General features: G+C 42.9%; 2 protein-coding genes across 3 annotated transcripts in view; both read right to left on the reverse strand.

Moving 5' to 3' along the window:
- Positions 1-1,938: 1,938 nt before the first annotated feature.
- ca4a (carbonic anhydrase IV a) lies at positions 1,939-10,035 on the reverse strand. Its single transcript, XM_061740118.1, has 8 exons — positions 9,917-10,035; positions 5,773-5,817; positions 4,996-5,160; positions 4,762-4,907; positions 4,192-4,284; positions 4,035-4,101; positions 3,784-3,947; positions 1,939-3,679 (listed from the first exon to the last, which is right to left on the reverse strand). The coding sequence occupies exons 1-8, from the start codon at positions 9,981-9,983 to the stop codon at positions 3,500-3,502; spliced, it is 927 nt and encodes a 308-aa protein (XP_061596102.1). The 5' UTR covers positions 9,984-10,035; the 3' UTR covers positions 1,939-3,499.
- A 5,329-nt stretch (positions 10,036-15,364) lies between these two features.
- mtmr4 (myotubularin related protein 4) overlaps positions 15,365-27,332 on the reverse strand; it is a 39,880-nt gene continuing 27,912 nt past the window's right edge. For both annotated transcript variants that reach the window (XM_061740119.1, XM_061740120.1), the window contains 10 exons: positions 26,901-27,029; positions 24,978-25,089; positions 24,308-24,503; positions 24,017-24,202; positions 23,659-23,829; positions 22,854-23,008; positions 21,298-22,723; positions 20,198-20,308; positions 19,987-20,075; positions 15,365-17,006 (listed from right to left, as the gene is read on the reverse strand). In XM_061740119.1, coding sequence (XP_061596103.1) covers positions 16,829-17,006; positions 19,987-20,075; positions 20,198-20,308; positions 21,298-22,723; positions 22,854-23,008; positions 23,659-23,829; positions 24,017-24,202; positions 24,308-24,503; positions 24,978-25,089; positions 26,901-27,029 — 2,753 coding nt within the window. In that variant the 3' untranslated portion in view covers positions 15,365-16,828. The remainder of the gene's footprint in view (positions 17,007-19,986; positions 20,076-20,197; positions 20,309-21,297; positions 22,724-22,853; positions 23,009-23,658; positions 23,830-24,016; positions 24,203-24,307; positions 24,504-24,977; positions 25,090-26,900; positions 27,030-27,332) is intronic.

Consider the following 27,332-nt stretch of genomic DNA (forward strand, 5'->3'; position numbering starts at 1 on the left):
AAAATAGAAATTAAAGGGCTAGAATCCACCGGTTTATTAAGGGCTTTTGAGAGAGTATTATAGAAAGATGACCAAAATGAACATAGCTTTGGGCAGGAAAAGAACATATGTGTATGGTTAGCAGGTGATAAAGAGCATCTGTCACATTTATCACCTGTATCAAACAGTCTATGAAGCTTGACTTTGGACATCAAATGAACTATTTATTAAATTAAGGGCATTTAAATTCATGGATTTAGTGGAATACAAAATAGCATTGATAATGTACAAAGTGTTCAACAGATTGTTACCTAGTAAAATTGTAAGCATGTTTAAAATAAGAGTAAGTAGATATGAGCTTCGAGGGAAACGTATGATTGAAAAACCAAAGTCTAGGACTAAAATTAAAGATCAATGTATTACTGTAAGGGGTGTAAATATATGGAATGCACTTGATGACAAATTGAAGATGTGCCAGTCGATTCATGCATTCAAACGTTTGTTTAAGTATAATGTGTTTGAAAAATAAGAGGGATCCAGTAGATGATACTATTACGGAATTATGTTTGGGATTGTGTAAACAATATGATTTATTTTTTGTACTATGTTTTGTATGTTTGATCTGAATAAGTGGATCATGTGAGAAGGGTAGGCGTAAATAAGCAATAGCTTCAGCCTATTCCTTTTCGGTTAGGTCTCTCTTTTTTTTTTTTTTATGTGAACTAATGCTTTTAGTTGGTGTCTACATTAAGAATGACCTGACCGAAATAAATATATTTTCATTCATTTCATTCATTCATTCATTCAAAGGCGCAAAGTTGCTTCACATTCTCTCCCATCTCTGTTCGCTTGCTTCCTGTCCTCATCTCCAGCAAAACAATAGGGCAGAGTGGGCCGTTGTCATTGACTACGTCCCGCTACAGTACCTGGCAAGAGGTTGGGGGGGGGGTTATTTTCCAAGCAGGGCTAATGTTACGTTATGATGGCAGAGCAGGCGGGCACCTTCGTGAGTTACATCACTGTCAGCACAGCAGCAAGGTGAGCAGGTGTAGCAGTGCGATTACAATAAAAGTATACCTTTGTGACGGCTTGGCACAGAACCACTGGCATCGCTGCTGGCTCGGTGGGGAGAGGGGAGACAGTAAAGGTGACACTGTTTGTTTTTCCCGGGCCCACACGGACAGAGATGGACACGGTGACCTTTACGAGCAGCCCCCCGTCAGATAGCCAGCTGCTCGTCTGGTGGGCAGCTCACGTTCACAATGGTGCTGCTTCTGGTTCCTCTCAGGTAAAATGTCGTCCTTTGTCACAGATAGTTCACAAGGTGCCACTTCTGCATACTGAGCACCCACCCCCTTGATCCCCAGCCCCTCCTGTGACTTTAGAGGAGCAATCGAAGCCGGTGCAGGGGAATGAAGGAGGCTTTCATGAAAGCTTTTGTGCGTGCTCTCTCTGGGCCTCCTCGCATGCCTTTGTGGGAGGCTGATGGCTTCCTAAGCTTGTCTGTCACAAACAGCCTTTTGATTCTTTAATGACAGGAGGCAAGAAAAAGGAGGAGGGGGAAGGGATTGTAAAATAAGTTGGAGAAGGTCTTGCTAAACATCTCAGAGGTTGGTGACAAAAACAAAAAAAAAGTTAAACGTGAGCTCAGGTTTTAAGGTTTTTGCTGATCGCTTACAAACAATCTCCTGTCAATCATGTGATTAAACGCTGGCCAAAAAAATTGCCTTCAATAACACCAAGAACTCAATTAGAAAAGGATTAAGGGATTGGACTCTGAGAGTGCTCTCGCACCCTCCTGACAGGACGAGGGGAACCGGTCAGCCAGCCCAGTCCGTGTGGGTGCAAATGCCTCATATCAGCTTTCACGGAGGTGCACCGGCCAAGAGACCAAACATCGATATGATCACCACTTCAAGTGTCTTGATCTGTGCTTCACGCAAGCAGAAACGCAGCCAGTAAAAAGGCATGTAGTTTATTGTTCAACTGGAACACATTCTCTACATTATTTATGACAACTTCAAGCATTACAACCCGACAGTCTCATACACTTGAACATCATAAGTAAACTCTATTGGTCATGAGCAAGTCGATGCATCATATACGTGTTTGCATTCAGTATAAACTTTGCAATACATAAATAACAATAACTGTGCATCTCATATCAATATACACATTCAGTACATAAATATACGTGTACAATTACACAGCCTAGAAATATAACTCGATGTGTTATGAAACAATGGAAAATATACAGAATACTTGGTCAGTCGTAACATCAAATCCTGCAAAATTGCACTGATTTCTCACAAGAATACACAACAAGTTCCCCTGAATAAATGAGCAAGAACTCGGCGGGGTGCAGTTCACAGTCGAAAACATTCAGTGCATCTGAAAGCTTGTGCTAGAAACCACGAACACAGTCGAATGTTCTTACAAAATGCTTAGTGAGATTCCAGGGGCGACTCAGGGAAAACAGAGCGATTGAGATGTGTGTGTGTGTGGGGGGGGGGGTTTGGCAGGCTCTGTTTTTGACTCCATCAGGGATGGAAGTATAGCTTATACTAAACATCTGAAACATCAAGACACAGGGGGATCCATGCGAGTTGTGCGAGATGCATGAAAGTGATGACTGATGGTTGTGAAGATGCGTTGACGGCACCCTCGCGCTGCAGGCGGGCTGTCACTCTCTCGGTGACTCACTGCAGCTATCTCATCGTTGCCTGAGGTGACTCTGTGAGGAGCGAGGCTGCAAGTTTGGCTCTCAGAACACCACGCAGTTGTTCGTCATGGGTTTGCTCGAGTGAACGGTGGATGCCAGGAGAGGAACTGCAAAGCTTCAGCCTGCAGCTGCCTGCTTGCTTGACCAGATCACTGTGTGCTGATGGACTTTGAAAGAAATTGCCAAACTGCTGACTCCTTTGACCGCTGGTATTGAAATTGAGCTTGTTTTTATGTGACTCAGCTCATCTATTTATAACTCTGTGCCGTTAATAAGCTCTGTTGAGCGCGACACATCACCGTGCCAGATCATGGGGCCGGTATCTGCACTCAGAGCCAAACCACTGGCATCTCCCTCTGGCTTGACAGACATTAAACTAACCTGACATTGACTAAGGTGGGTGAGACTCTATGTGTGCTACAGATGTGTGACGTGGGTGTCTTTGTGTTTACATTGAAGTCATAAAAAACCGATAGTATGACTAAGGGATCTGGTGTTGAGTGGTTGAGTGCCTGGTAACCTGTTGTATGGCACATTCATATTGCTGAAATAAGACTTACTGCTTCACTACACATGCATGAATGCTGGTCAAACCCTTACAACACCTTTCATAAGGCCTTCCTTGAACACCTTTGTCATCTGTGTCGTAAGGGAGGAACACCAGTGAGTGATCCCTGCACTGCAACGCGCCCCATCGTCTTAGCAACCGCATGAAGGAGATGTTTGGAAACCAGGACTCGGCTGAAGGTTGGTGCAGAACTTTTTGGGTTGTCGCAGTGCAGCGCGGGATGCCTCGCTCTAGTTGGGTCGGGACAGTCCCAACGCCGTGGCGAGAGCCGCCGCCAGGAGGGCAGAACTGACCAGGACCGCGGTACCGCCCGAGCGGTACACCTGCCGGCCGTTGAGGGGCTGGACGGGCCGGAAGTTTCCCGTCATCGGCTTGTTATCATGGAACTGAAGCTCGGAGAAAGCCATCAGCTAGAGGAAACAGAAAAACAACACAAATGTTAAACTCCGGGTTCTGGGCAGATGTAAGATGTACCTCATTACTTGAAATTAACTGGCCCGTCTCCAGCTCTAACCTGCTCGATGCTCAGAAGGATGGGGTTTTCAAACACGGTCCAAACCACCGCCTCAGCGCACCCCGGCGTGGTCAGAGAACCCTTGTAACGATAGTAAGAGGTCATATTCTGCTCAGATGGGATCAGCTGTGCCAGAGAGATGGCAGGCAGAGTCGTGTTTCCATCTGAAAAAACAAAAACACGCAGCACAAAGTCAGGAGCAAAGCCCTGCAGCCGTGCTGACAGTGAATGTCCAGAACTTCAATACTTACTTGTAGCTTTTACATTTCTCAGAGCATTGATGATGGGATCATACTTTCGGTTTGGACTGTTGGATTTCTAAAAACAGGAAGACAAACACATGACCCTTGCTTCATTTGACCCTCACGCCTGCTCCGTAGTAGCGCGCTACAGCAATATAAATCCTACCTCATAGAAAAATCCAAGCACAGCAACGCCCTCTGTATCACTCAGCGCCGTTTTCAAATCACTGTACTGGCTCTTCATGTGCACGATGTGCAGCTGAGGAGAAAACATTACCATTATTAGACTATCTGCAGTGCATGAAGAACCTGACTGTAACAGGAGCGACACAGACGTGATTAAATGACAGACAGGAAGCTGGAATTTTGGCTTCAAGTGTTGAAGGTCTTTAAAAAAGATATTAAAAACATATCTTAAAAGACATAACTGATTAAGAAATTCTTAATTAATTCTAATAAATTCAACAGTTATTAGCCGCTGACAATGACTTGAGACTCCAGAAGTGTCTAGATACACAAACTCTTACAATGAAAACTTGAAAAAACACTCAAGTTTTTTCATCTAGGCTACAATAATTCTAAAGTTGACTTTTTTCCAAGGTAAACATACAAAGAAATATATAAATTAAAAATGAAAGTTTCAGCAGTGGATCATCATGTTTTGATTGAGGTGTAATTCTTCATTGATCCTTGCTCTCTCACTCTAACAGCTATAGACGAAGTCTGCTTGCATTACCTCCATGGGATATTGCTCCCCGTCGATGGTGTGCTCAGAGCCCGGTCCTCCATTGGAGCCCCAGTGCAGGTGGAACTGCACGGCCTTGTAGGTACCCAGCAGCTGTCCACCGGAGATGGTGCTGAGGTGAGGAATCCCCACCTGAACTGGAATGGACACACGCCGAACAAACAGCTCAGACCACAGCTGTGCAGCGTTGATGTTGGTTGGATGGTCCACGGGCCGAGAGCTCACCTGAGTGGCCGTTGTTCAAGATGGAGCTTCTGAAGATCTGCTGGTAGTTGCTGAACTGTAGAGGAGTAAGACGCTCATCTTTCACCGTCTTTTTGGTGACGATGTTGATGGGGGACTGGCGCCTTCCTGCACAATCGGTATTGGCAGTGCTCCACTCTTCTGGTGCTGGAAGAGTAATGACCAGAGCTGAGTGAAGTGGAGTAGTTGCTTCGGGTTCAGGATTCAGTGAGATTGCAGCTGTTGACTGTGATCAAACATCAGCTAAACTGCTTCTGGTCTAATTTGATCTACATGTTTTAGAACGAACCAAGTATACATGTGTGGAGCACCACAGGAGTCAATCACTGGACCTTTAGCATTCGCCACCTATCACATACTTGATCTTAACGATTTCAAAACACTCAATTACTTTTTATTCCCCCCCAGTAACAAACTGTAGCCTTCAGTAAGTTAGAAATAACTTCAATAAGTCAAACTTTTGTCTTTCGTTCATTTCTTAAGACTATACTGCCACTTACTTTTTTCCCAAACTGTTTTGAGTTTTTTCCAGCTTTTATAAAAGGTTTCTGGTCACATGTGAGTTATATTGAAGGTAAAAAGTGAAATGAAAAATGGATGACAAGCACCAAAGAGTCATTCTGAGGATGAAAATCAGAAAGGGTTCATCCTTTTACAACCTGCCAGAGGGGATCAGTAAATCCTGTCCAGAAATATAACTCTTCTTCCTTGGTTTTTGCTCAAGAATATCTACAGAAATGTATTATTGAAACGACTTACCCTTGCATTTATGCTCACAGGTGAACTGGGAAACGTAGCACCAGTCTGAAACAGAAAATAAAACAAACTAAACATTGCTCAAATTTTCATTTATCTTAAGATGTGAGGTCAACAGGAACAATGCAAAGTATAAATCCTCACAAAACCCGTCATTGTTCATCTCTGGGTGACGTCAACAATACTCCGACAGTTGCCAGAGTTGAAATAGGATGCTTTTCTTGTCATATATCCTGGAAAAACGTCCAGCCAGACTTTGTACATGTTTCTAAACATCTTCTTGTATTAACAGTTTATTTTGTTTTCCTTTCTGCAAACAGTGTATTGTTCTCCCATTGGCTGAATTCAGCTGCTATTCCCGGCCACACAAACCCTCCTAATACACAGGAATCGTCATCCTATTCACAAATATTTGCCGCTGCTGCTTTATCTTTCCTTGCTATCAGAATGAATGAAGAGGAAACCGTTTGCATCAACGAGATTCCAACGTCCAATGTTTGTCGTTAATATTTCACAATCGGATTACATGTTTCCACTTTCACTGTACTCAGACATAAATATCTGCAGATATCTCACAAATCAAATATTTATGAAATACATGCATCAGGAAGGGTTGCTCTGTTATTTCACTTGAATGAGGACTTCTGATTTATTTTTGGGGAACCTTTTTCCTGATGCTCCCGCTTCAAAACGGGTGAGGGAAAATAAATAAATCTGGGTGGGAAAAGTTTATGGCGGAATCAGATGGCATTTAAGAGATATTCCAGCGCTGGAGAAGACTTCTCGGGTGTAGTCTAATTTTAACTTCCTCTTCGCACTGAAGGATTTGCATGTGATATGAACGTGGGAGCTGCAGAGGAGGAAAGAAAAATGATTGTAACCCTGACATTTTTAATTACTTTCTGTCCTGGATGCTGAACATTAAAGAACAGCAATTAATTTGTGCCCTTGAACAAGGTCTTAGAGCTTTGCTGCTTCTGAAATGTGTTATTTTCAGCAGCGTGGCTGTGTGGCTCCTGCAAAGACGAGATGTCCCCGCTGGAACACATAGTACAAATAACAAAACTGGTCAGTCATGACATTAGTGCTGCCTTCTTTTAATAGACCATATTAGAAGTCCAGCAAAGAATATTTCCACCATAAAAGATTTGACATTGTGGTTTGTTGAGTGACTAAATGTTTTAGATTTGAAATCATTGCAATTGACAATTTAATGCCACATAAAACAACTTGCAAGTGTCAAATGTATCAGAAATATTGATTTCAGTTCAAAAAGTTCATTCATCTCTCTTGAAGGGCAGCTCCCTTTTATAGCGTCATCTTCAGAGTATTACAATGTAGGAAAGGCATTGCTACACTTTGGCATGACTGCTTTTGCTTAAACAGTTATCTAAGTAACCTAGAAAGTTCTGCATTTGGAGAAATATCTATTTTTGTAGCTCACGAGCGTTTGATCTCATCTCAGCCAATCAGATTTCTGTCCGCACAATTCTTGACCAATCAGCGCTCGTCTTCCGTCGCTGAAGCAAATGAACGACGTGAGCGGGTTTCAGTAGATGTGAGAGCTCTGCAGAAAGAGCAGGCGGAGGAAACGGGCGAAGAGGCAAACAAAAGGCAGCCGAGGGACAACAAACAGTCTGCTGGATGAGAAAATGTAATGTGCACACAGTCTGGCTGAGACGGAGCTTTTCATGCCATTGTGTTGTATTGTAGAGCCAGACACACACGAACACGCACGTTTGTATATTTGAAAATAATAGCTGAGTAGGTCGGTGTTTTTGCAGGGCAATTGGACAGAAATGTGCACGTGAAGTTTATCAAGAAAATGCCAAATGTGTCATGGTGAAGTTCGTTTCAGGTTGGATATTTGCCAACTATTCACCCAAGAGTCAAGACACCATAATAACAACTCCGAAGTCACGTGAGCCATTGACTCTGACCCCAAGTCGAACTGTGGTATTAAAAGGGACAAATAAGATACACCCTTTCCATTTAACATGGAAACTTATTTATTTTTTATGTGAATATTTTCATGCAAAAATAAGCTTGAGGTTTCAAGATTGCATGAGTCAGTGACTCCAGATCCAGGTAGACTTGTAGCATTTACTGGACAAAAGTAAGACACACCCCGTTTTATGGCATTTGAGGAATTCTTCTCCTTCATATTTATCTTTTATTTTATTAATTTGTTTATAGTTCCCCTAATACCTGCAAAACGGTTTCAGCCAGTGATTTCAGAGAGTTGACATACTAAAAAAGAGAAATGAGACAGGTGTTTGTGTTGAATTTAAAAGGTGCCTATTCAATATTATTAATTATATTATTTTTCTTTGTTTTAATGTATACATTACTTTTTTAATATGGGACCCAGTGACTCAAAAACAAAGCTTAAGTACAGCACTTAAGAGACAGTTTATTTTATCACATCTGAGGCCTTTCTCCATGTTCTATTGATATTTTTGTGGAAAATTCCCTCAGTAGCTGCCAGACCACGTGGATCTGTGACTCCAAACATAAACAACTGTATAACTACAAGAGATGAATGTATAACTTTAAAGAGGTTCTTCAATTAAACAAATGTTTCTGTGAGATTTTATTTTATGTATTTTTTTCAAGACTTTAATCATTCAGCAATCCGGTGATTCCAAATGTAAACCAAATTGTCATACTAAAAGAATAGACAAAAAAACCTATAAGGCACATATTTTTTTTGTATTCAAGAGCTTCTTCTGTTTTATTTCAAAGTCTTCATTTAATTTTTCCCCAGTTATTTCTTAACTTTTAGGGCCAGTCAGTCAAAGTGACTTTTTAGCAATTAAAGGAAATCAGAAGTTTTAAAACTACCAACCTGTGCTAAATACCTTTGTATATACCACAATTGAGCATAGATTTTGATTCACTGTGTCATAACGGAAGTACACGAAAAAAATATTTTAAAAAAAGTCTGATATTTTCATTGAAATGAGGTGTGTCTCATTTGTCACTTGTTGCTCCACAGTTTAGCAAACAATCGGGTGGTGAAAACTTGAAAAAAAAAAAACACAATTCTTTGAAAGCATTATGAGAAAAAAAATAATTGTCACGTGGTTATAAAACGATAGGAAAAAATAAATACTGCAATGACAGTGATCAGGGTGAATAGCCAACCTGAAACTAACTTCACCGCGACGCACAACAGGGGGTTTCACTTACACTTCAAGTCTCTCAGCTGATGTATGACAGTGATGCAAAATAAATAGTGATACATATTAGTAGCTTTTCTGTGAATTGCAATCTACATAATCCGCTGTGGATAAGGGGACAATAGCGCCACACGACAACTCTATGCGGCAAGGAAACGTCACGCAGCTCCGTGGATCCGAGCAGGTGCAGAGAGAAACAGAGAGAAACAGAGAGAGATGGGAGTGAGAGGAATCAGTGCAGCTCAGGGAGCTGCTGCTCCTCTCCCCGTGATGCGGAGCCGGGAGCCCCGCTCCTGACCCGGGCCGGCGCGGTGCCAGAGGTCGGTAATGAAGAACACGCCGCTCACACGCAGGAATGTCCGCAGCCACCTCTGCTGACGGACAGGACAGCTGAGCTGGTGCTGCTCGGTGTGTGTGTGTGTATGTGTGTGTGTGTCCTCCGAGAAGCCTTATGTTTGATAAGTCTCTCTTTTAAATGATCATTTTCTATTTATGTTATTTGTGAAAGGGGCAGATCAGATAAGATTCTTCTTCTTTCTGCTCCCTTTTCATTCATAAGTTAGGAACATTTGTATTTGTGTTTGTATTAAATTGTTTTGTTTTTTGAATGAAATAAAGAATAAAATGAAATGAATGAAAATCATTTTCTATTAAATATTATATCTTCGTGGAATTAACGCAATAGTAACTTTGTGAAGGCTGCTGACCCACAAAGCAGATATCAGATCTATTCATTCATCTTGTTTTTATTGTCCAAATATGACAAGTTCATGACATGAATTATACTTTAAAAGCTGATATTATTCTAATATTAATGACCTGGAATTAAAAAAGTTACAGATTTTGATCAACCAACGTCTCCAGAAATGATCAGACGTTTTTTTTTTTAGTGTGGCCATGCAAGACTAATGTAATGTAACATAAATCCACAAGTCGTCCAGCAGCTCTGCGTGGGGCAGACTTACCTCCGGCTCCTGAGCACAGAGTCCAGAAGGATGTCAGGAGGACAGGCAGGATCAGCAGCTGCTGCATTTTGGACCGTCTCGACCAAGAGAAGACAACACAATGGCTCGTTTTTTTCCCAAATGTGGTCGCATTCTTGCAGGGGGGGGTCTTATACTTATCTATCGCCATGCAATGACGGGGGAAACGGAGTTGCCCCTCCCCCTTCGAGCATCTAATAAAGCTGTGCACTGATGAGAAAGTGCCCATCAATGAGCTCCTGGTGAGAGGAAGCTGAAGGTAACAGACTCATTACTGTCATGCTGGCCGGGTCTGGGTCTCCTGTGATCTGCAGCAGGATCAGATGGAGGTAATGGTGAGCTGCTGACTACTCCACAGGTACATCAGGGTGCTATAAGGACTGAGAAAGACAACCTTTACTTCAGCTTTTTTCACTTATGAGTGAGACTCAGCTTATAACTGAAGCTATACTTTACCATTTTAAGTCATTCTATTGAATTACTTCAATAAATGCAAAATTCTACCCTTAAAGTTTGGCATAATTCAGATACTGTAATCTGATTGAGCCCCCTTTGCATGAGTGTAGCTGGTGTGAAGGTGCCAGACGACTTGAATTGCTGGAACCTTGTGTGCTTTATCAGAGGGAATGCGCTCAGTGAGTACTGAATGACCATCGGACTGTTTATGTTCTTTTAATGGGTCATTGTGGTCTGCATGATGCAGTATCACGCAGGAGGTGGTGATATTATGGCTATTTCACGTAGAGCTGTTATCTCTGACAAAGCATCACAAAAGATAAAACAATCATCAGATTACTTTAGGAAGTCACACCAGCTCTTAAATAGAAACAATAGATAAAAATAACAGTAATTCACAGAAATATAGCTGTATAATCATATACGAAATCCACTCTTATTGTTTAAACAGATGAGAGCTTCATGTCTTGAGGATGTTCAGAAATAAAAAAAAAACTGTCTAAAGCTTTGAGTGAAAAGTTGCAGCTTTATACAATTCCCAACATCTTTCCTGAACTTTATGGAGCTGTCACCTTTTACTTTCATCCACCTGGAAAACTCTCAGCTTTAATTATTGATCACGCTGATGGAGACTTCTGCTGACATTCCTCTCAACCAAAAGTCTCTACTTAGCTTTTGTCCTTGAAAACCTTCACCAGCCCGAACAAACTGGACCTGGCTGAGAGGTCCTGAATTCAGAAATAGACAGAAAGTAATTACAAGTTTTGGGCCCGGACAGTCCTGCTGTCTCATCAAAGTTCTGAAGATCATCCATATTCAATTTTAACCATCTCTTTATTATGAGATAAAAACTGAAAATTCAGTGGCATTAACAGAGCAGACAGATGCATCGATTGGTCAGGTTATGTCAGCTTTTGTCAAACATATTATGTTGAGGAAGATATCCAGATTTACATAAACGCAGTGTACATTTTCATTTGTGAAAAAACAGAAACATCAGAATAGAAAATGAAGAAGAAAAAAGCAAACAACAAAAAACAGAACAAAAACAAAACTAGTCATACCCACCCACTCTCCCTCCCTCCCATATATTTTATATATATATATGTGTATATATATATATATATATATATACATATATATATATATATATATATATATATATATATATATATATATATATATATATATATATACATACATACATACATACATATATATATATATATATATATATATATATATATATATATATATATATATATATATATATATATATATATATATATATATATATATATATATATATATACATACATATATATATATACATACATATATATATATATATATATATATATATATATATATATATATATATATATATATATATATATATATATATATATATGTATGTATGTATGTATGTATGTATATATATATATATATATATATATATATATATATATATATATATATATATATATATATATATACACATATATATATATAAAATATATGGGAGGGAGGGAGAGTGGGTGGGTATGACTAGTTTTGTTTTTGTTCTGTTTTTTGTATAAACAACATGTATATATATATTCACACATACAGCATATACATAGATACATATCCACATTGGAGGTCTTTATAAAGTGGCTAGGTTATTCTTTAATTAAATGCACAATGATTGACTGCAAAATTAAACCTCATTTTCAGTCTTTGGTGCAATTCCCTCAGAGGAGAACACAAATTTAACAAATTTTTATGTCTTAAAAGACGTTGGGGTACAAAATAAAAAAAGCTATTTTGGCATCTGGTGCAGATAACAGATGTGAAATATATGCACATAAGATGAATGTGATGGATATGAATGTCTGATTCTGAATAACAATTTTAAAAAATACATTTAAAAAAAGACGCTGGGGAATAATCACAGCTGGGAAATAAACTTTCATTTCAAGAATAATACCAGGGGTGCCTAAGACATTTGCACAACCCTGAAAGCTCAACCTCAACAGAATATAAAAGTAATCATTAAGTCAGTACAGCTTTTAATTGTTCTCACCCTTACATTCCTGACTTGTAACATTATATCTTTGGTAGCCAAATTAAACAGCCAATTATCAGCATGCTGGCGTGTGTGGTGGTCTGGCTGATTTATGGTTCCGCGTTACACCAACTCAGAGCCTACGGCGTAGGTTCTGCGTTGGTGTAACGCGGAACCATAAATCCGCCTTCAGGAGAAGGACCTTTGCAGCTTGATCTGCAGCTGAGAGCGTCCAGCTGGAGTTGTTCTCCTAAATGCAACCTGCATGTTGCCTGGTCCCGAGCTGCCTGTAGGGGTGTGACAGGCCCATGGCCAGTCCAGGGTGCAGCTCTCATCCAATCACAGCCGGGGTTCTGTGACCGCGAGGAAGAAGCAGAAACGGAAAACTGATGGAGGGATCTCATGATTTGATTGGAAACAGCGCCATCTGCTGGACAGATGCAGGAACAGCGCTGGTGCGTCAATGTCTCGCAAAGTGGTGAGAAACACCACCTCAAGTCTGCTTCTTCCACTCAAAAATGTAGTTTTATTAGTTCACTGGACTTGTAGTCAAGGCCGCCTAAACCAAGAGCAAGTCAAGACCAAGACTAGTTCAGCCCAAGACCGAGACCAAAAACAAACCTAGTTATTTCATCATCTTGCGTGAGTTGTAGAACATCAGCACCATCCTGGTTCAGCTGCTTAGTTTCCATATGAGGTTGTATTCAACTGCAGCACAATAACACAGAGAAGTGGATGTCTTATGTTGAACTCACTATAAAGGTTTTCATCAATCAGCTGAGATCAGATATGTGTGGTGACTGCACTACCGCTATTTCTACACTATTGGAGGATTGACATGACTATTCACTAGTCCAAAAATCATCTAACAAAATAACCAGCCTCCAACACCCCCTCTACCTCAGAAAAGTCTAATGAATAGTAAATGTTACTGATTGAACTTGACTTGAACTTGATTTGAACTTGGATTATTTACCATTTTAGTAGCCAAATGACACTGGAGAACTGCAAGATTCTGATACCTTGGTGTGTGCAATGGCATCTCAATTATCTGAGTCGGAGACATGGCGAGACCAAGAGACCAGAGACAGAGACAAGACCAAGACCACAAAAAAGTGGTCTTGAGACCAAGACCATTTTCAAGACACTACAGTTCACTTGTGTTCAGCCAAACTAACTCGTAATTATTTATTAATCTTGCTTACCACTTAAACCAGTACAGTACAGGATATGCTTGTTTAGATCTTCAGTCATCTCGATCAGGGGATTTAAATAAAATACATGGACTTCTTTCTGTGGTTCTTGAAGATGCTTCACCTTTATATAAAGGACAACTAAACACATCCACAAACACGTGGCACAACGCAGGAGGAGCAGGTTCTCAGCTGGACACTGAACAGTCCACCTGCATCTCAAAGATAAGGGACACTCAGGGACAGATGGTTGGAGAAACGAGTTAAAGAAATGTTAAACAAGAGAAAAACAGCAGCATGAAACAGGCTTCCCCTCTTCATCCTGCATGACCCTCCTCCCTGGGTCATTCACACTTTGATTCAAGTGATCAATTATCTCACGTGCAGAGCTGTAAACAATGTGGGGTAGACAAATGACCCCAACAATCCCTTTTACTTAGTTTTCTTTTTTTTCTTTTCTTCTCATCAGCAGCTCAAATGTGAATTCAAGGACTAATCTGTGGCTTCTTTTTTAGGGGTAGTGGTAGTGAGGGAGGGCTAGTGGTAGAAAGTAGGGGGTGTATTGGGATTGGCCCTTACACCAGTCAGGTCTGCAATAGCTCTGTAGTGCAAGAAGAAAATATATCACAACACAAGTGGTCTGGATAATAAATATACTACAAACATTCCAAATACCAATTCCAAAACAAATATGAATATACTGTGTAAAATGGAAATTAGAAACTGAAAAGGTCTGTAAACCCATATTTTATTAACGGTAGAACGCATAAAGCTTCCGATCTTATAAGTTAGAGATTTACTTTATTACTCATTTGAATGTAATAGCAGGAGCACGCATGGAAAAAGAGACGTGGGCATTTAAAGGCTGAAAAAAGTAAGTGATATTAAAAGCAACACTCAACTGATTAGTCAATGACATGATTGGGTATATATATAAAAAAGAAAAAGACTATTTCAGAGAGGTAGTGCCTCCTAGAAGTTAAGACGGGCAGATGTTAGACCAATATGAAGAAAACTGCATCTACAAGTTGCAGAAACAATTGAAGGCTCCGCTTATGTCGTTATCTACAGTACACAATACCAAAGAATGTGAAGAAATGTTTGTGTGCAAGGGTTAAGGCCATAACTCCTGAATGGAGGCCAGTGAGTTGCAGACTCTCAGGCAGCACTGTACTGAAAACACACATCTGGAAATCCCCGTCTAAAAACGCAGACCGCTGCACCGTCCACAAGCAGGTCTGCCATGCAACGAGGAAGCCAGTGATCATGATCCAGAACCACAGTCTTCTCTGGAGTTGGTGTTACCCGGCTGTAAACATCACAGTACGTTCTGAGTCGTGGTACAGGTTTTATTTTAATTCTTAAGATGGTAAATTTCATTTGTCTAAAAATTTTTCTGCTGCAAATTAAACATAAATGTATTAGATTTGCAAATCATCCAGTTTTTATCTACAGTAAATTTGACAAAGTTGTTTGGGGGTGGGGTTTGTGTCGACTTCTCCACCCTCAATAGCTTTAGCTTTTTAAATGCTCTTAAAATGCAGCAGTCAAGCTGTTTGGACTGTGTTCATTTACTTGCTTGAAGTTCTTTTACTTAGTTTAATTTATTTCACCTCAGCGTTTATCAGCTGATTCAGTCTCTTAATCTAAACATCTTAACACTCACCTCTTGATGAAAACACATGAAAGAGCGTGTTGCAGGTAAGTCAGCAGGACAGGAAACGCATCCTTGATGTAATCTTTTATTTTAACCCATGGGATTTAACTTTTACAGTGCATTTCTTTACGACAATTATTCATTAAGTGACAGGCTTCAGCCACCACTACAGATCAGATAACTATATATGTTACATTTCTGAGCTCCGTTTGAAGATTTGGACTTCAACAAAACCGTGCAAAAATATCAGAGGGATAACCACGAAGGTTTACTAAACCAGTGACATCCCGTCGTCCGATATCTACCTCGACCGTCTGTTAATCTTTAGTTAAGCAACTAAATATCTGCACCATTAAAACGTACACAGATGTGGCCAATTAGAAACCTGCCGCTGTCCGTTTAGGAGGAAAAAAAAAAAAAAGGCTTCAGAAATAGACAAAACTTAATATGGCACTATTATCTTAAGGAGCAGCCAGAAGATCCAGACACATTTTTTTAAAAAGGGGGGGCTGTACGTGAACTCCCCTAAAAAGGGGAGTGGGAGCTATCCGAGCACCTTCTTCTCCCCGAGCGGTCCGTGCTGAGGAGTCTTCCATCGGAGGGACTTTTCAACTTTACATGGAGCAAACCAGAACCTCAGCTCAAACCTTCAGAAGATTCCCTCAAGTCACATCACAGGAAACCAACAGCACCTTCCAACGGCCGTCTCTGCACCCGTCCTGACCCCGCGGCCTTCCTCGCAACAGCCTCACCCGTTGCAACATGGCTGTACTGGAGAGAAGCGCTGATAAAGACAGAACCACACGGACTGTGCATACACATAATTTCCGAGAACACGTTGCAGCAATGAACATTTATACGACCCACCAAAATGCACGTGAACAGAAACTCCATCCAGTTACCCCAGCGACGTGTTACATTCAGAATCCAAGAAAAATAAGATGCAATGGCAAAGTAAACAGCAGATTTCTCCCTTTTGCTCAAGTTTGGTCTCATAATCCCTCAAACACACGACAGCTAGTAGTGCACAAAATAAGAATACAAAATTAGACTTTTAAATACTGTAGCAGCAATCCTCTTTTAAAGTTGAAAGCCTCTAGTAGTAGAGTAGTACGGGTAAAGGCTTTGGAGTCCCCAACACGTGGAAGGGGGACAGATTGTCCTCTGAAGTGCAAGATGGCGTCTGTCAGGAGGATGCAGGTGTCTCGGGGCTGAAGGTGGGTGGAGAGGTTAGAGATGTGTCTCAGACGGGGCGCTGTGGAGGACTCCGCCGGGTGGAGGCAGCCTGACGCCGCAGCACCCCAGGCTGAGAAATGTCTTTGCACCACCGACACCACCACCACCTGCGAACATGCTTCCCGCTCGCATCACCAGCTTCCAGTCTCAGTGCATCTCCTTTCCAAACCGAGCCGCTCCTCCTCGCCGCGCGGGCCCCGCAGCTAAAACACCAGCAGGTTGGGGGGGGTTACAACAGGGAGCTCGGTTCCTCGGCCCCGAATGAGCTGGAGAGAGCAGAGGCGGGTCACGCTACGCTGCTGGGCTCAGCTGGACGCCGTGGCGATGGCCTTCTTGAGCTGCTGGCTGCGGATCTCGCGGGTGCGCGACTCCAGGAGCTGGTCGTGGCAGGTGTTGCACACCAACACCGCGTCGTACAGCTGCTGGTCCGGGATGGGCAGCTTCAGGTGACAACAGTCTTTACAGAACACGTTACCACAGTTCCTGAAGACACACAGCACGGAAACATGAGATGGTTCAGCAGACTGAGCAGCTCACGCCAGTCACAGACAAACATCATGTGTAGGTTACAAGTGAAAAGAATATACCAAAACTCAACAGATCAGACACTGAAATTTGGACATTAATTTCAGCTCAGAATATACACATGAAGACGACGTATTAAGATGTAGTCTCTTAATAAAAGTCCTGTCTTATCCGGGTTTGGGACCACAGGTTTGTGGTGGTGGCTGGAGGTTTTCGCCCTATGTTTGGTTCAGTGTCCTGCCTGGCACATGACAGCAATCAATCCACTTAAATATATCAATTCTTCATCTTAAATAAAAATACAGCCCACAATGATCAATAATCCTTCCAGACTTCTGAGGAATCTTGAAATAAAACACTGCACCGTTACACCTCAGGACCTGAGATGTTTCCAGTGGCTTCATAAATGAGGTTGAAATATTCTCAAAAAGAAAACATATTTCATGTTAATTCTCCCCACAACACTTTGTTTCTGTCTGCCTTTGACTTCATCTCACTTTTCCTACGACTGAATGTTGCACAAAGTGCTTTACAAACTGAAAAAAATCCTTAATAAAAATATTTGCCAGCTCTGAGAGCACAAAAGGAGCCTGAAGTGTTGAGAAAACAATCAACATCTTGAGGATTTTTCTTGTGGATTTGTGTTTGGAAAACTCAACAGCTTAAAAAACGAACTATTAGACAATGAACACAAGTAATGAAAAAAAAAAATAAAGTCAAAGTTATGGTCTACATTCAGATATAATAAACGGATGTGCCAGTGATAGAAACAGTTAAATCTTCCTCTATTCAGGGCGGCCACAGTGACTCATCCGTTTCCATCTTGGTCTTTCTGCATCCTCGTGTGCCACACCAGCCAGCTGCATGTCATCTTTCACCACATCGACAAATGTCTTCGGTCTTCCCTGGGCAGCTCCACCTCCCGCGTCCTCGTACCAGCGTGTCCCTCTCGATGTCTCCAGACCATCTCAGCCTCACCTCACTCACTTTAACCCGACTCTGACACGCTCCTTCCTAATCCTATCCATCTATCGTCACTCCCAAAGAAAAGCTGAGCTGGACGACATAAATAAGTATAAGAAGTAAACTTGGCTGAAATTCATGCATAAATAGGACAAATAAATGGCCCAGAAAGGACTTAAGAGCCACATTTCCCCCCCCTGCATCACATCCAGACCTTTGGTCTGGGAGGGAGGTTTTCTTTACCTCTCCCACTGATGATGTCTTAACCTGAAATAATGAGACAAAACCAACGCCCGTCTGCTGCCTAGGAAATACAAAGCAAAATCTTTCCTAACTGAGTCATGTTATAGATCCAGAGATGGAAAGAAAAAGGCATACAAGAACTGAGTCACGCTCAAAAAGCCAGAGGAAAGTTCCCTGGATGACGGAGTATTTGATAACTGTTTAAAAATATAATCCTATGAAATTTGGAAGACACTCTTTATTTCTGCCTTATTGACATTTTGATGAAAAGACCTACAAAGCATCTAAAATGACAATATTGCATCAAGGACTTAGTGTTTTCAATTCTGCATCCTCTAAATGTACGAAGGAAAATAACTATTCATATTCATATGGCTATTCATAAAAGCATGTTTTTATGTAGGTCAGAAAGTGTTTACTGCTGCTGTCGTGGCCAGGATACTCTTGAAAAATAGATTTTTAATTTCAACAAGGTTCCAGTGGTTAAATAAAAGGTAAAAAATGCTTGGGTGCCTTTTGTGACGACGTGAAACGAGCTGCATCTGTGTCGCTCCTGATTATTTGCAACTTGATAAGTGATGCTGCCCGTGTTATTTTCTATGAACTGTTGTCTTCTGCGTCTTAGATTGGTGTGATTTTACAAAGTCATGGCTGAAGTGGCCGCTCTCTGGTAAAATCAGTCACTTACAAACATACGTCAATCTGCCTGCAACAGTAAACATGTCCATAGAGACAGAGAAGTGGGACTTTGGTTGAATTTCGTTTTACCAAAGGACTTCAACACAAACATTGTCCAGATCTTTGAAGTGAGCTAGTCTGAGCTCTTTTTTCTTTTTATCTCGAAATGTCCAACAGCTGTAGACACTTGAACCCCTTTTCTAGTTTTCTTGTCATCAGTGAGGACACATGACATTACTGGACACATGACATTACTGGACACATGACATTACTGGACACCAGGGCTGGGCAATATATTGAGATTTTAATATATATCGATATATTTTCAAACGCGATATGGTACGAGACAATATCGTTTATATCAATATAGCTTATTTTGCGACAAATTGACTGTACATCAACGCTGACCCCTCGCGCTGGCAAAAAAGTACCTTTGTGTGCTGAAACCTGACAGTGTTGACAGGTTAGTTTTCCTGGCGCAAAATCTGTAAAATGTACAGTAGTTGACTCAAAGAGATGCAATATCTGTTTACATGTTTTATTTGAGATTTGCACAAATGTTTTGTTATTTGCACAACTGTCAACCTCAGTGGAAAAGTCTGCCTGTTACTGTCTACATTGTATTAATTGCACAGTGTGTTTTTATTTAATTGTTATGCAGGAAAGGGATTTTTGTTTTATTTTAGTCAAGAAGCATTTTTATTCTATATATGCAGGCAGTTTATTTTTGTTTCATTTGTTTTATACATTTTGATATTGTGCAGACCTCTGTTAATAAAGGAACCTGTGTGACATTTGGCACGTGGCATTGTAGTAAAACTTTTTTTTTTTAAGGGTTTGCCTAAAAAAAAATGAAGCTAACAGAGATGCTATGCTATAATGCTTTGGGGGAAACCCCAATTATGTCACAGAAAAAATATCGATATATATCAAGTATCGCCATTCAGCTAGAAAATAGCGAGATATGACTTTTGGTCCATATCGCCCAGCCCTACTGGACACATGACATTACTGGACACATACGGCCTCTATAACGGAGCCAGTCAATCCTCACCTGCAGTGGTGTCGTCTCTTGGCCATCCAGAACTCACAGTCGCAGTTGAAACAGTGGGAGGCCATGTGGTCGGGCACCCACCTCGTGACCTACACACAGACACAGAACAGGGTGGGACATTGAGGGGTGCACCTGACCTCGCAGCTATGCGGGAGGTATGAGGGAGAGGAAGAGGGAACAGAAACTGAGTTAGGCGATGAAGGGTGCTGACCTCGGCGTCCTTGCGCTCCACTCGGTCCCAGCTGCCCTCAGACAGACGGTCCTCACTGTGGGTGGACAGAGAATCCTCCTCGTTGCTGTTGTCCGACTCCCTCAGACAAGTCTGGACCGGACAACCCAGAGTGAGAGGACATGACAAGCAGAACACTTTTAGGGAGATGGTAAAATGAAGAATAACTTCTGCTGCAAACAGGGAAAACATTTGAGCAGCATGAGCCTGAAAGCAACGTACAGTAATCCCTCGCTATAACGCGGTTCACCTTTCACGTCTCGCTGCTTCATGGATTTGCATTGTGCATCGTGTTCTGCATTCTGATTGGCTAAACAGTCTCCCCGCTTCTTCGCTTCCTGTGTCAATAACGTTGGTCGCTTAGCAACAATGCTTAGAACGGCCAATGAGCTTCAGCGAGCAGCTCTTGGTGCTTTTTTTGGTGTTTACTATTTTTTTTCTCTTGTACATACTCTTTTTCTACTTTTTATATTTCTCTTTTTTATTATTTAACTATTTATTGGTTATTTCTATTTTAAATTTTTTGTATAAACCGTTGAGCGTGTGTGTGTTTTGGCTGCTGCACGACTGAATTTCTCCTCTGGGAGATCAATAAAGTCTTCTATTCTAAAGAACGGGACCCTTTGATGAATCGTTCAGTACAGTTCTGATATAATCGATGGTGGCATGTCGGTTTATAAGAATCTTTTTGCCCAGAAGAAAAAAGAGCGACAAGAACTACCCATAACTATGTTTTTCTCTCGAAAAAACAAACTTGTACCACGAGCTTTAGAAGCTACAGAGCGAGTCAGGATGCAGCAGCAGTCAGAGCGGTGAAATATGCGTGAGTCACAATTTGTCCTACTGTACTTATTGTAATGTTTTCATAATCATTTTTCATTTTCTCCCGTTCAAATCCAATTACTGGTGTCACAGTGGGGCGGGGCTGATCTCCACAATTTGAAGCCTTGTATGATAATTGTAAAAAAAAAACAAAAAAAAACAAGGTTTCTACTTCACGGATTTCACTTATCACGGGTTCTTTTTGGAACGTATCGCGTCCGCGCGAGGGATTACTGTAATCACTAAAAAAAGCTACTCACGATGTCGTCCTCGTAGTCTATGTCTGGCTCTGAGGGAGGCGTGCCGTACTGTTTACTCTCCAGTCTCATCTGCAGCTGTCGCACCTGATGCCGGAGCACCTCCACCTCCTGCTTGTAACCGGCCTCGATCTGCCGCAATCTCTGCTGCACGGCGTCCAGCGGCACCGGCAGCCCGTCGTCATCCAGGTACGCCGGGGTCTGAGATGGGGGAGGGGAGCTGGAGGCAGAGGGGGAAGAGTACGGTGCGTGCTGCAGCTGATGCCCGGCCAGGGAGTAGGCGTTGAGGGCGGCGATGGCGGGGCCGTACAGGCTGTTGTAGCCTGCACTCCGGGCAGCAGAAAGCTGCAGGGGGCTGCAACACAGCGCCTCCCTGCGGCAGCACTGGGCGCCGCTGGCCAGAGCCAGGCCGTGGGCACGGAGGAGTTTACTAGCAAGCTGGCGGCTCTGGTAGTTGTTGGGCTGCAGGGCTCGGCTCACGGCAGAATGGCTGCAGGCGGACTGGACCAGGCCCTGGACGCTGTCCCAGTGAGAGCCCAGCAGGGACAGATCTGAGAGCTGGCTCCGGGAGATCAGATGGCGAACGTTGGCCTGGGCAGAGTTTATAGTAGCAGCTGCAACTGTTGACATTCGCTCCCTTCCTTTCACTACCTCTGTCCTCGTGTCCTCGTTCTCCTTCTCATGGGGGTGAACATGAGGCTGCAGCTCAGCCTGCTTTTCGTTTAGAAGACTGTGGGTAAGGGGCTGGGTTACTGGGGAGGGGGAGGTCGGGGGGAGCTCCCCCTCATCTGTGAGAGTCTCAGTGGAGTCTTCCATGGGAGCGAGTGGGGTTTGTTGCTTCAGAGCCAGCAGGCCGTTCACATGACCGTCAAAGTGTCCGTTCAGCAGCGAGGTGGGCGGGTTGGCTGCAGGTTGACTGCTCTTGCAAGGGAGAGGTAAGCACGGCTCTGATTTGTGAGTGGGTGACGTGGGGCGGGCAGCAGGACTACAGGGGCTTTCAGCCTCTTCCAGCGGAGGCTCTGGGCATGGAGGGTTCGTGATCTGAGGCAAAGCTTGGTGGAGGACCGGAGTGTTAAAGGCGGAGTGTGTGATGTCAGAAGTGACAGAGACCGGAGGGAGGGGTGGAGAAGGCAGGGGCTGAGTGGTAAGACAAGGCTCCTCCGGTTTGTCTTCTGCACACTCTGCAGCTGGAACAACCTCTGGGCTCGTAGCAGGATGGTGAAGTCCGAGCTGCTGCTCCACTCTCGTGTCTGGGACGAGCTCTCCAGAGCCATCTGCAGATGTGTTCTCCATGGCAGATGACATTTCCAGTGCAGCGCGACCCTCCTGGCAGTGCTTATTGAGATTAGGGTCACTAGAAGTACGCGTCAGAGGAACCCCGTTCTCAACAGCTGACAGCAGGTTGTCCATGGAGCGGGTCTTGGGAAGTCTGGAAATCAAAGTTAAAAAAATGTGTCAATCAGGGCCCTAGAGGGCGCTGTAACTCTGCAAAACAAGAGAACTTGAACATGCACCTCCTATGAGGCGGGGTCTGGTAAGAACATCAAGAGCAGACCGACCTGTCGAGGGAGCGGGAGGTGAGCTCGTCTCCTGTGACGCATGGGGGGAGGTAGAGCTCCACAGATTCATCCACAGCTGTGCAGGGGGAGGATGTGGGCAGGTAAACAGCTGTCCACAGCTGTAGCGCACGAGTATGGCAGACTGGCTGCAGCACCTGGCAGACAAACAAGTGGCGAGGACAGTCAGAGAAGGTCAAAATAAAGTAATGATGCCGTCTACTGCGTTGTTAATGCTGCACATGATGAACAGATCATCTATTATGACTTTAGATAGAGGATGGTGAATTTAATCACGTGCTTTAAACCTTTCATCAGAAATCGTTTGCTATACTGGAGTCTGTCTAGAGCTGTGCGATTAATCGATCACACAATCACAATCGATGTTAAAAAAAAGGAAATCGGAAAATCGATTTTCCTTTTTTGCAGCTGGCTGCATTACAGACAGAGCTTGTCATTTTTGTTTGGTCAAAAAATGTTTGTAAATGTTGTCATTTTACTAAACTCAAGGAGGATTTACAGTATCTTTCAATTGCACTTCATTCCCAATAGGGAAATTTGTTTGCTATTTTTCTTTAAAAACAAAGATAAAATATTTGAAACCATTTATTCCATTGTCTTTTGTAGTTTTACCAAAAAAATCGAAATCGAAAATCGGGTTTTCAGAGACAAAAATCGGGATTTTATTTTTGTCCAAAATCGCCCAGCCCTAAGTCAGTCTATCCATTATTTAATAGCTTAAAAAGAAGTCTAGAGGTTATTTTGGGGTGCAGTAAACTACATAAGCAACATAAAAACTGGAGGCTACCATGTCATGACTGGGGATGTAGAGGAAGTTTTGGAAGTTCTTGTTTCCTGTGCGAAGCAGCGACCACACCGAGCAGGTTCGTTTGTAGACGTTCTTTGCCTCTCTCTCGCGACTGTTGTTACACAGAAACGTGCCGTAAAGGCACGAGTATGTGTGCTGCACCAACTTGACCTGGGCGTGAGAAGAGGATGCATCACGTTAGGAATCAGCATCTGTCTGACAATCTAGTCCGTCCTTCCAACAACACTTCTGGTTTCATGCAATGCTGAAAGACAAAAAAGCTCAAAAAGATTTGACGTTTGATGGTGTAATTGTCACAGAAAATGTGTTTGTTAGAGAGTCCTGGACGACCACCCACCAGGAAGGCCTCGTTGAACTCAAACAGGCAGGGGAACTGTTTGAGCAGCTGGTGAACACAGTCCAGCCACTGCAGGAAGACCGGACACTGTTCGCTCACATCATCCGAGTTCTCCTGGTGGCCGCAGCGGTCCCCGAACTTATGGCCAAAGTCCAACCAGTCAGTTTCTACAAGCAGCTGGAAACCCTGCCGACAAGACACAGGACACATTAGAGATCATAGGAGAGTCTTCTCTTCTTAAAATGTCTCACCGGAACCTGAAAAACAGGGTTAAACCATGAAGACGCTCACCTCTAACGTCCTGTAGTAGGGGTCCAGCAGAACCTTGGCCAGGGCTACTATCTGAGGTGTGCGATCCCATCCGTCGGAACAGTGTACCAGGACGGGTCGGCCTTCCCGCTCCACGGCTGAACACACTAGCGCGGCCGCCTTCAGCATGACGGACAGGTGCTGCAGCCATCGGGTGCTCTCGAGTGCTGACAGCCAGCTGGAAACGCAAGAAGGGGGCGATTACACGACTACTAATCTGTATGGAACATCTCCTAATAGATGTAATCTGGAGCCCATGCACTGAATAATCATGTTAGTCTGGGTTAACTTCAGTTTTTAGGGAGAAGTGCAGGAAGGCTCTGATGTGTCACGACACAGCTCCATCGTGACGAGAAGCAATAAAATAACATGCCATCTTCGCAGCATGCACCCCCCCCTGCAGAACACACACGACCGACTGAACTCATCAACACTGCAACAAACAACAACAGACGACACAGGTATGTGCTGCTGATGTGTGCAGACGGACAGCTGGCGAGCCCTGCAGGAACAGGACTGCACTGTGGCAGCGCTCCCATTGCGGTCTGGTGTTGCCTTACTGTTCACTGGAGCCATTAGACCAGGGGAGGGAGAGGGAAGTGCAAACCAGGCCAGAGCTGTTCAGAGAGAAAGGTCAAACAGATCCACTTACTTTCCTGGATCCGGGATCTGACTGCAGACAGTCCTCAGAGCCTGGAAGCTGTTGCGGATGGCGTGGATGTTGGCCATTCCCATAAACATTACCTCACAGTTTGGGTAGTACTCTAAACACAAACAAACAAACAAAAAAAAGAAGTTCAATATAGGTCAAAGAGCATAAACACAGGGGGAATGTTTAAATGTAAATGTACTTTATTTATATAGCACCTTACATCAACCTAGAGGTGAACCAAAGTGCTTTACATAACATACAACAAAATAAAACAAGAATAAAACATATGAACATATAAAACATCAAGTATAAAATTAAAGCTGCAAGCAGCGATGAACGGGCCCTCGCACTCACAGCCACCGCCCCCATAAGCATATCAGAAATGACACCACCCACGACTTCCTATGTCAAACCATTCAAAAGTTATAGCAGAAAATCGGGACAACCAATCCGAAGAAGGGGCGGGGCTAATTTTCACCAATTATGGTCAAGGACTCAATACTGAGTCCCATGACACCACCCACGACTCTTTATGTCAAACCTTTCAAAAGTTATGGCAGAGAAAATTATTCTAGGGGGCGCTGTTGAGCCGTTAGGCCACGCCCATTAATGCAAACCATGAAATATCAAATTTATCGCCAGGCCTGGCTTGCGTGCAAAATTTGGTGACTTTTGGGGAACTATCAAATATGGACCAATCAGATGAAGGGGGGGCGCGCGTTTTGGCGTCTAGCGTCGCCACGGTAACACTTTTGAAAGAGAAAAGTAATGCGTGGTGTTGCAGGATGGAGACGCACATTTTGATGTATAACACACCTGGGTGCACGTTACGGTTCGGGCCGTATTAATTCTCGAAGGAATGGCTCATATTGCTCCAAAATTACGCGATTAATTCAGAATGTTCAAAATGGCCGACTTCCTGTTCGGTTTCGGCCATGGCGCCAAGAGACTTTTCTTTAAGTTGCGACATGATACAGGTGTGTACCGATTTTCGTTCATGTACGTCAAACCGTATTATGGGGCTTGAGGCGCAAAGTTTTTTCTGTCTGAACCAACCAGATGACGGGTGGGCGCGCTTTTTGGCGTCTAGCGTCGCCATGGTAACGCTTTTGAAAGAGAAAAGTAATGCGCATAGTCGCAGGATGTAGACGCACATTTTGACGTATAACACACTTGGGTGCACGTTACGGTTCGGGCCGTATTAACTGCCGAAGGAATGGCATAAATTGCGCCAAAGTGACACGATTAATTCAAAATGGCTGACTTCCTGTTCGGTTTCGGCCATGTCGCCAAGAGACTTTTCTTTAAGTTGTGACATGATACAGGTGTGTAGCGATTTTTGTGCATGTACGTCAAACCGTATTGTGGGGCTTGAGGCACAAAGTTTTCCAGGGGGCGCTGTTGAGCCATTTTGCCACGCCCATTAATGTAAACCATTAAATATCACATTTTTCGCCAGGCCTGACTTGCATGCAAAATTTGGTGACTTTTTGGGCACGTTTAGGGGGGCAAAAAGGCCCTCCTTTCGTCAGAAGAAAGAAAGAAAAAAGAAAAAAGAAAAAAGAAAGAAAAATTCCTACAGATACAATAGGGCCTTCGCACTGAAGGTGCTCGGGCCCTAAAAAGTGTCGCCACACTACTGGGTATTAAAAGCCACCCTGAATAAATAAGTTTTCATTTTAGATTTAAAAAGGCCCAGGTCAGAGATGGTGCTGTTTAACTCTCATATCTTTTGTATATTACAATAAAAAGATGAATTGTGCAGCTTTATCCCAAGATATATTTACAATGCAAATTTGTTTAAACCAAAGACGAGCTGTTTTACTTCTGTAATGTTGTTGAATCACTGAACAGAATCATTATCAGAGTTGGAGGGAAATCCTTTCAGTTTGATAAAGTCCCCTAATATTTGATCAGACGAACCTTCACATTCACAGCCTCCGCCCTTGGCTCGGTTGGCCACTGCAGCAGTGTATGAGCGGGCGTCCAGGATCAGCAGTTTCTGTGGCACAGTGTTGTCATCGCAGCCAGGGCCACCTGTCAGAGAGGAGTCTGAGGGAAACAGTCAGGAGAGGAGAAGATGATGTGCTGGGGACATGATTTAACAGAAACTCAGTCTATTTGTTCCCAACATCTCCTCCTGATACCAGTCAAAAGAGGCCTGCTCCCAACAGCTACCACAAAGAGAGACAAGTAATCACTCTGGGACTGAAAGTGAGCTACTTCTCCCTGCACAACTGCTCAGGGATGTGCTGTCACCGCATGTAGACCCCACGTACTTCACGATTTGACATATTGGTGTCGTCTTTGAAAACCCAATGTTTGAGGAACGTGTATGTAAAGGGTTGTTTTTGC

Source organism: Cololabis saira, chromosome 14, assembly GCF_033807715.1.
Source record: "Cololabis saira isolate AMF1-May2022 chromosome 14, fColSai1.1, whole genome shotgun sequence".
Taxonomy (NCBI): Eukaryota; Metazoa; Chordata; class Actinopteri; order Beloniformes; family Belonidae; genus Cololabis; species Cololabis saira.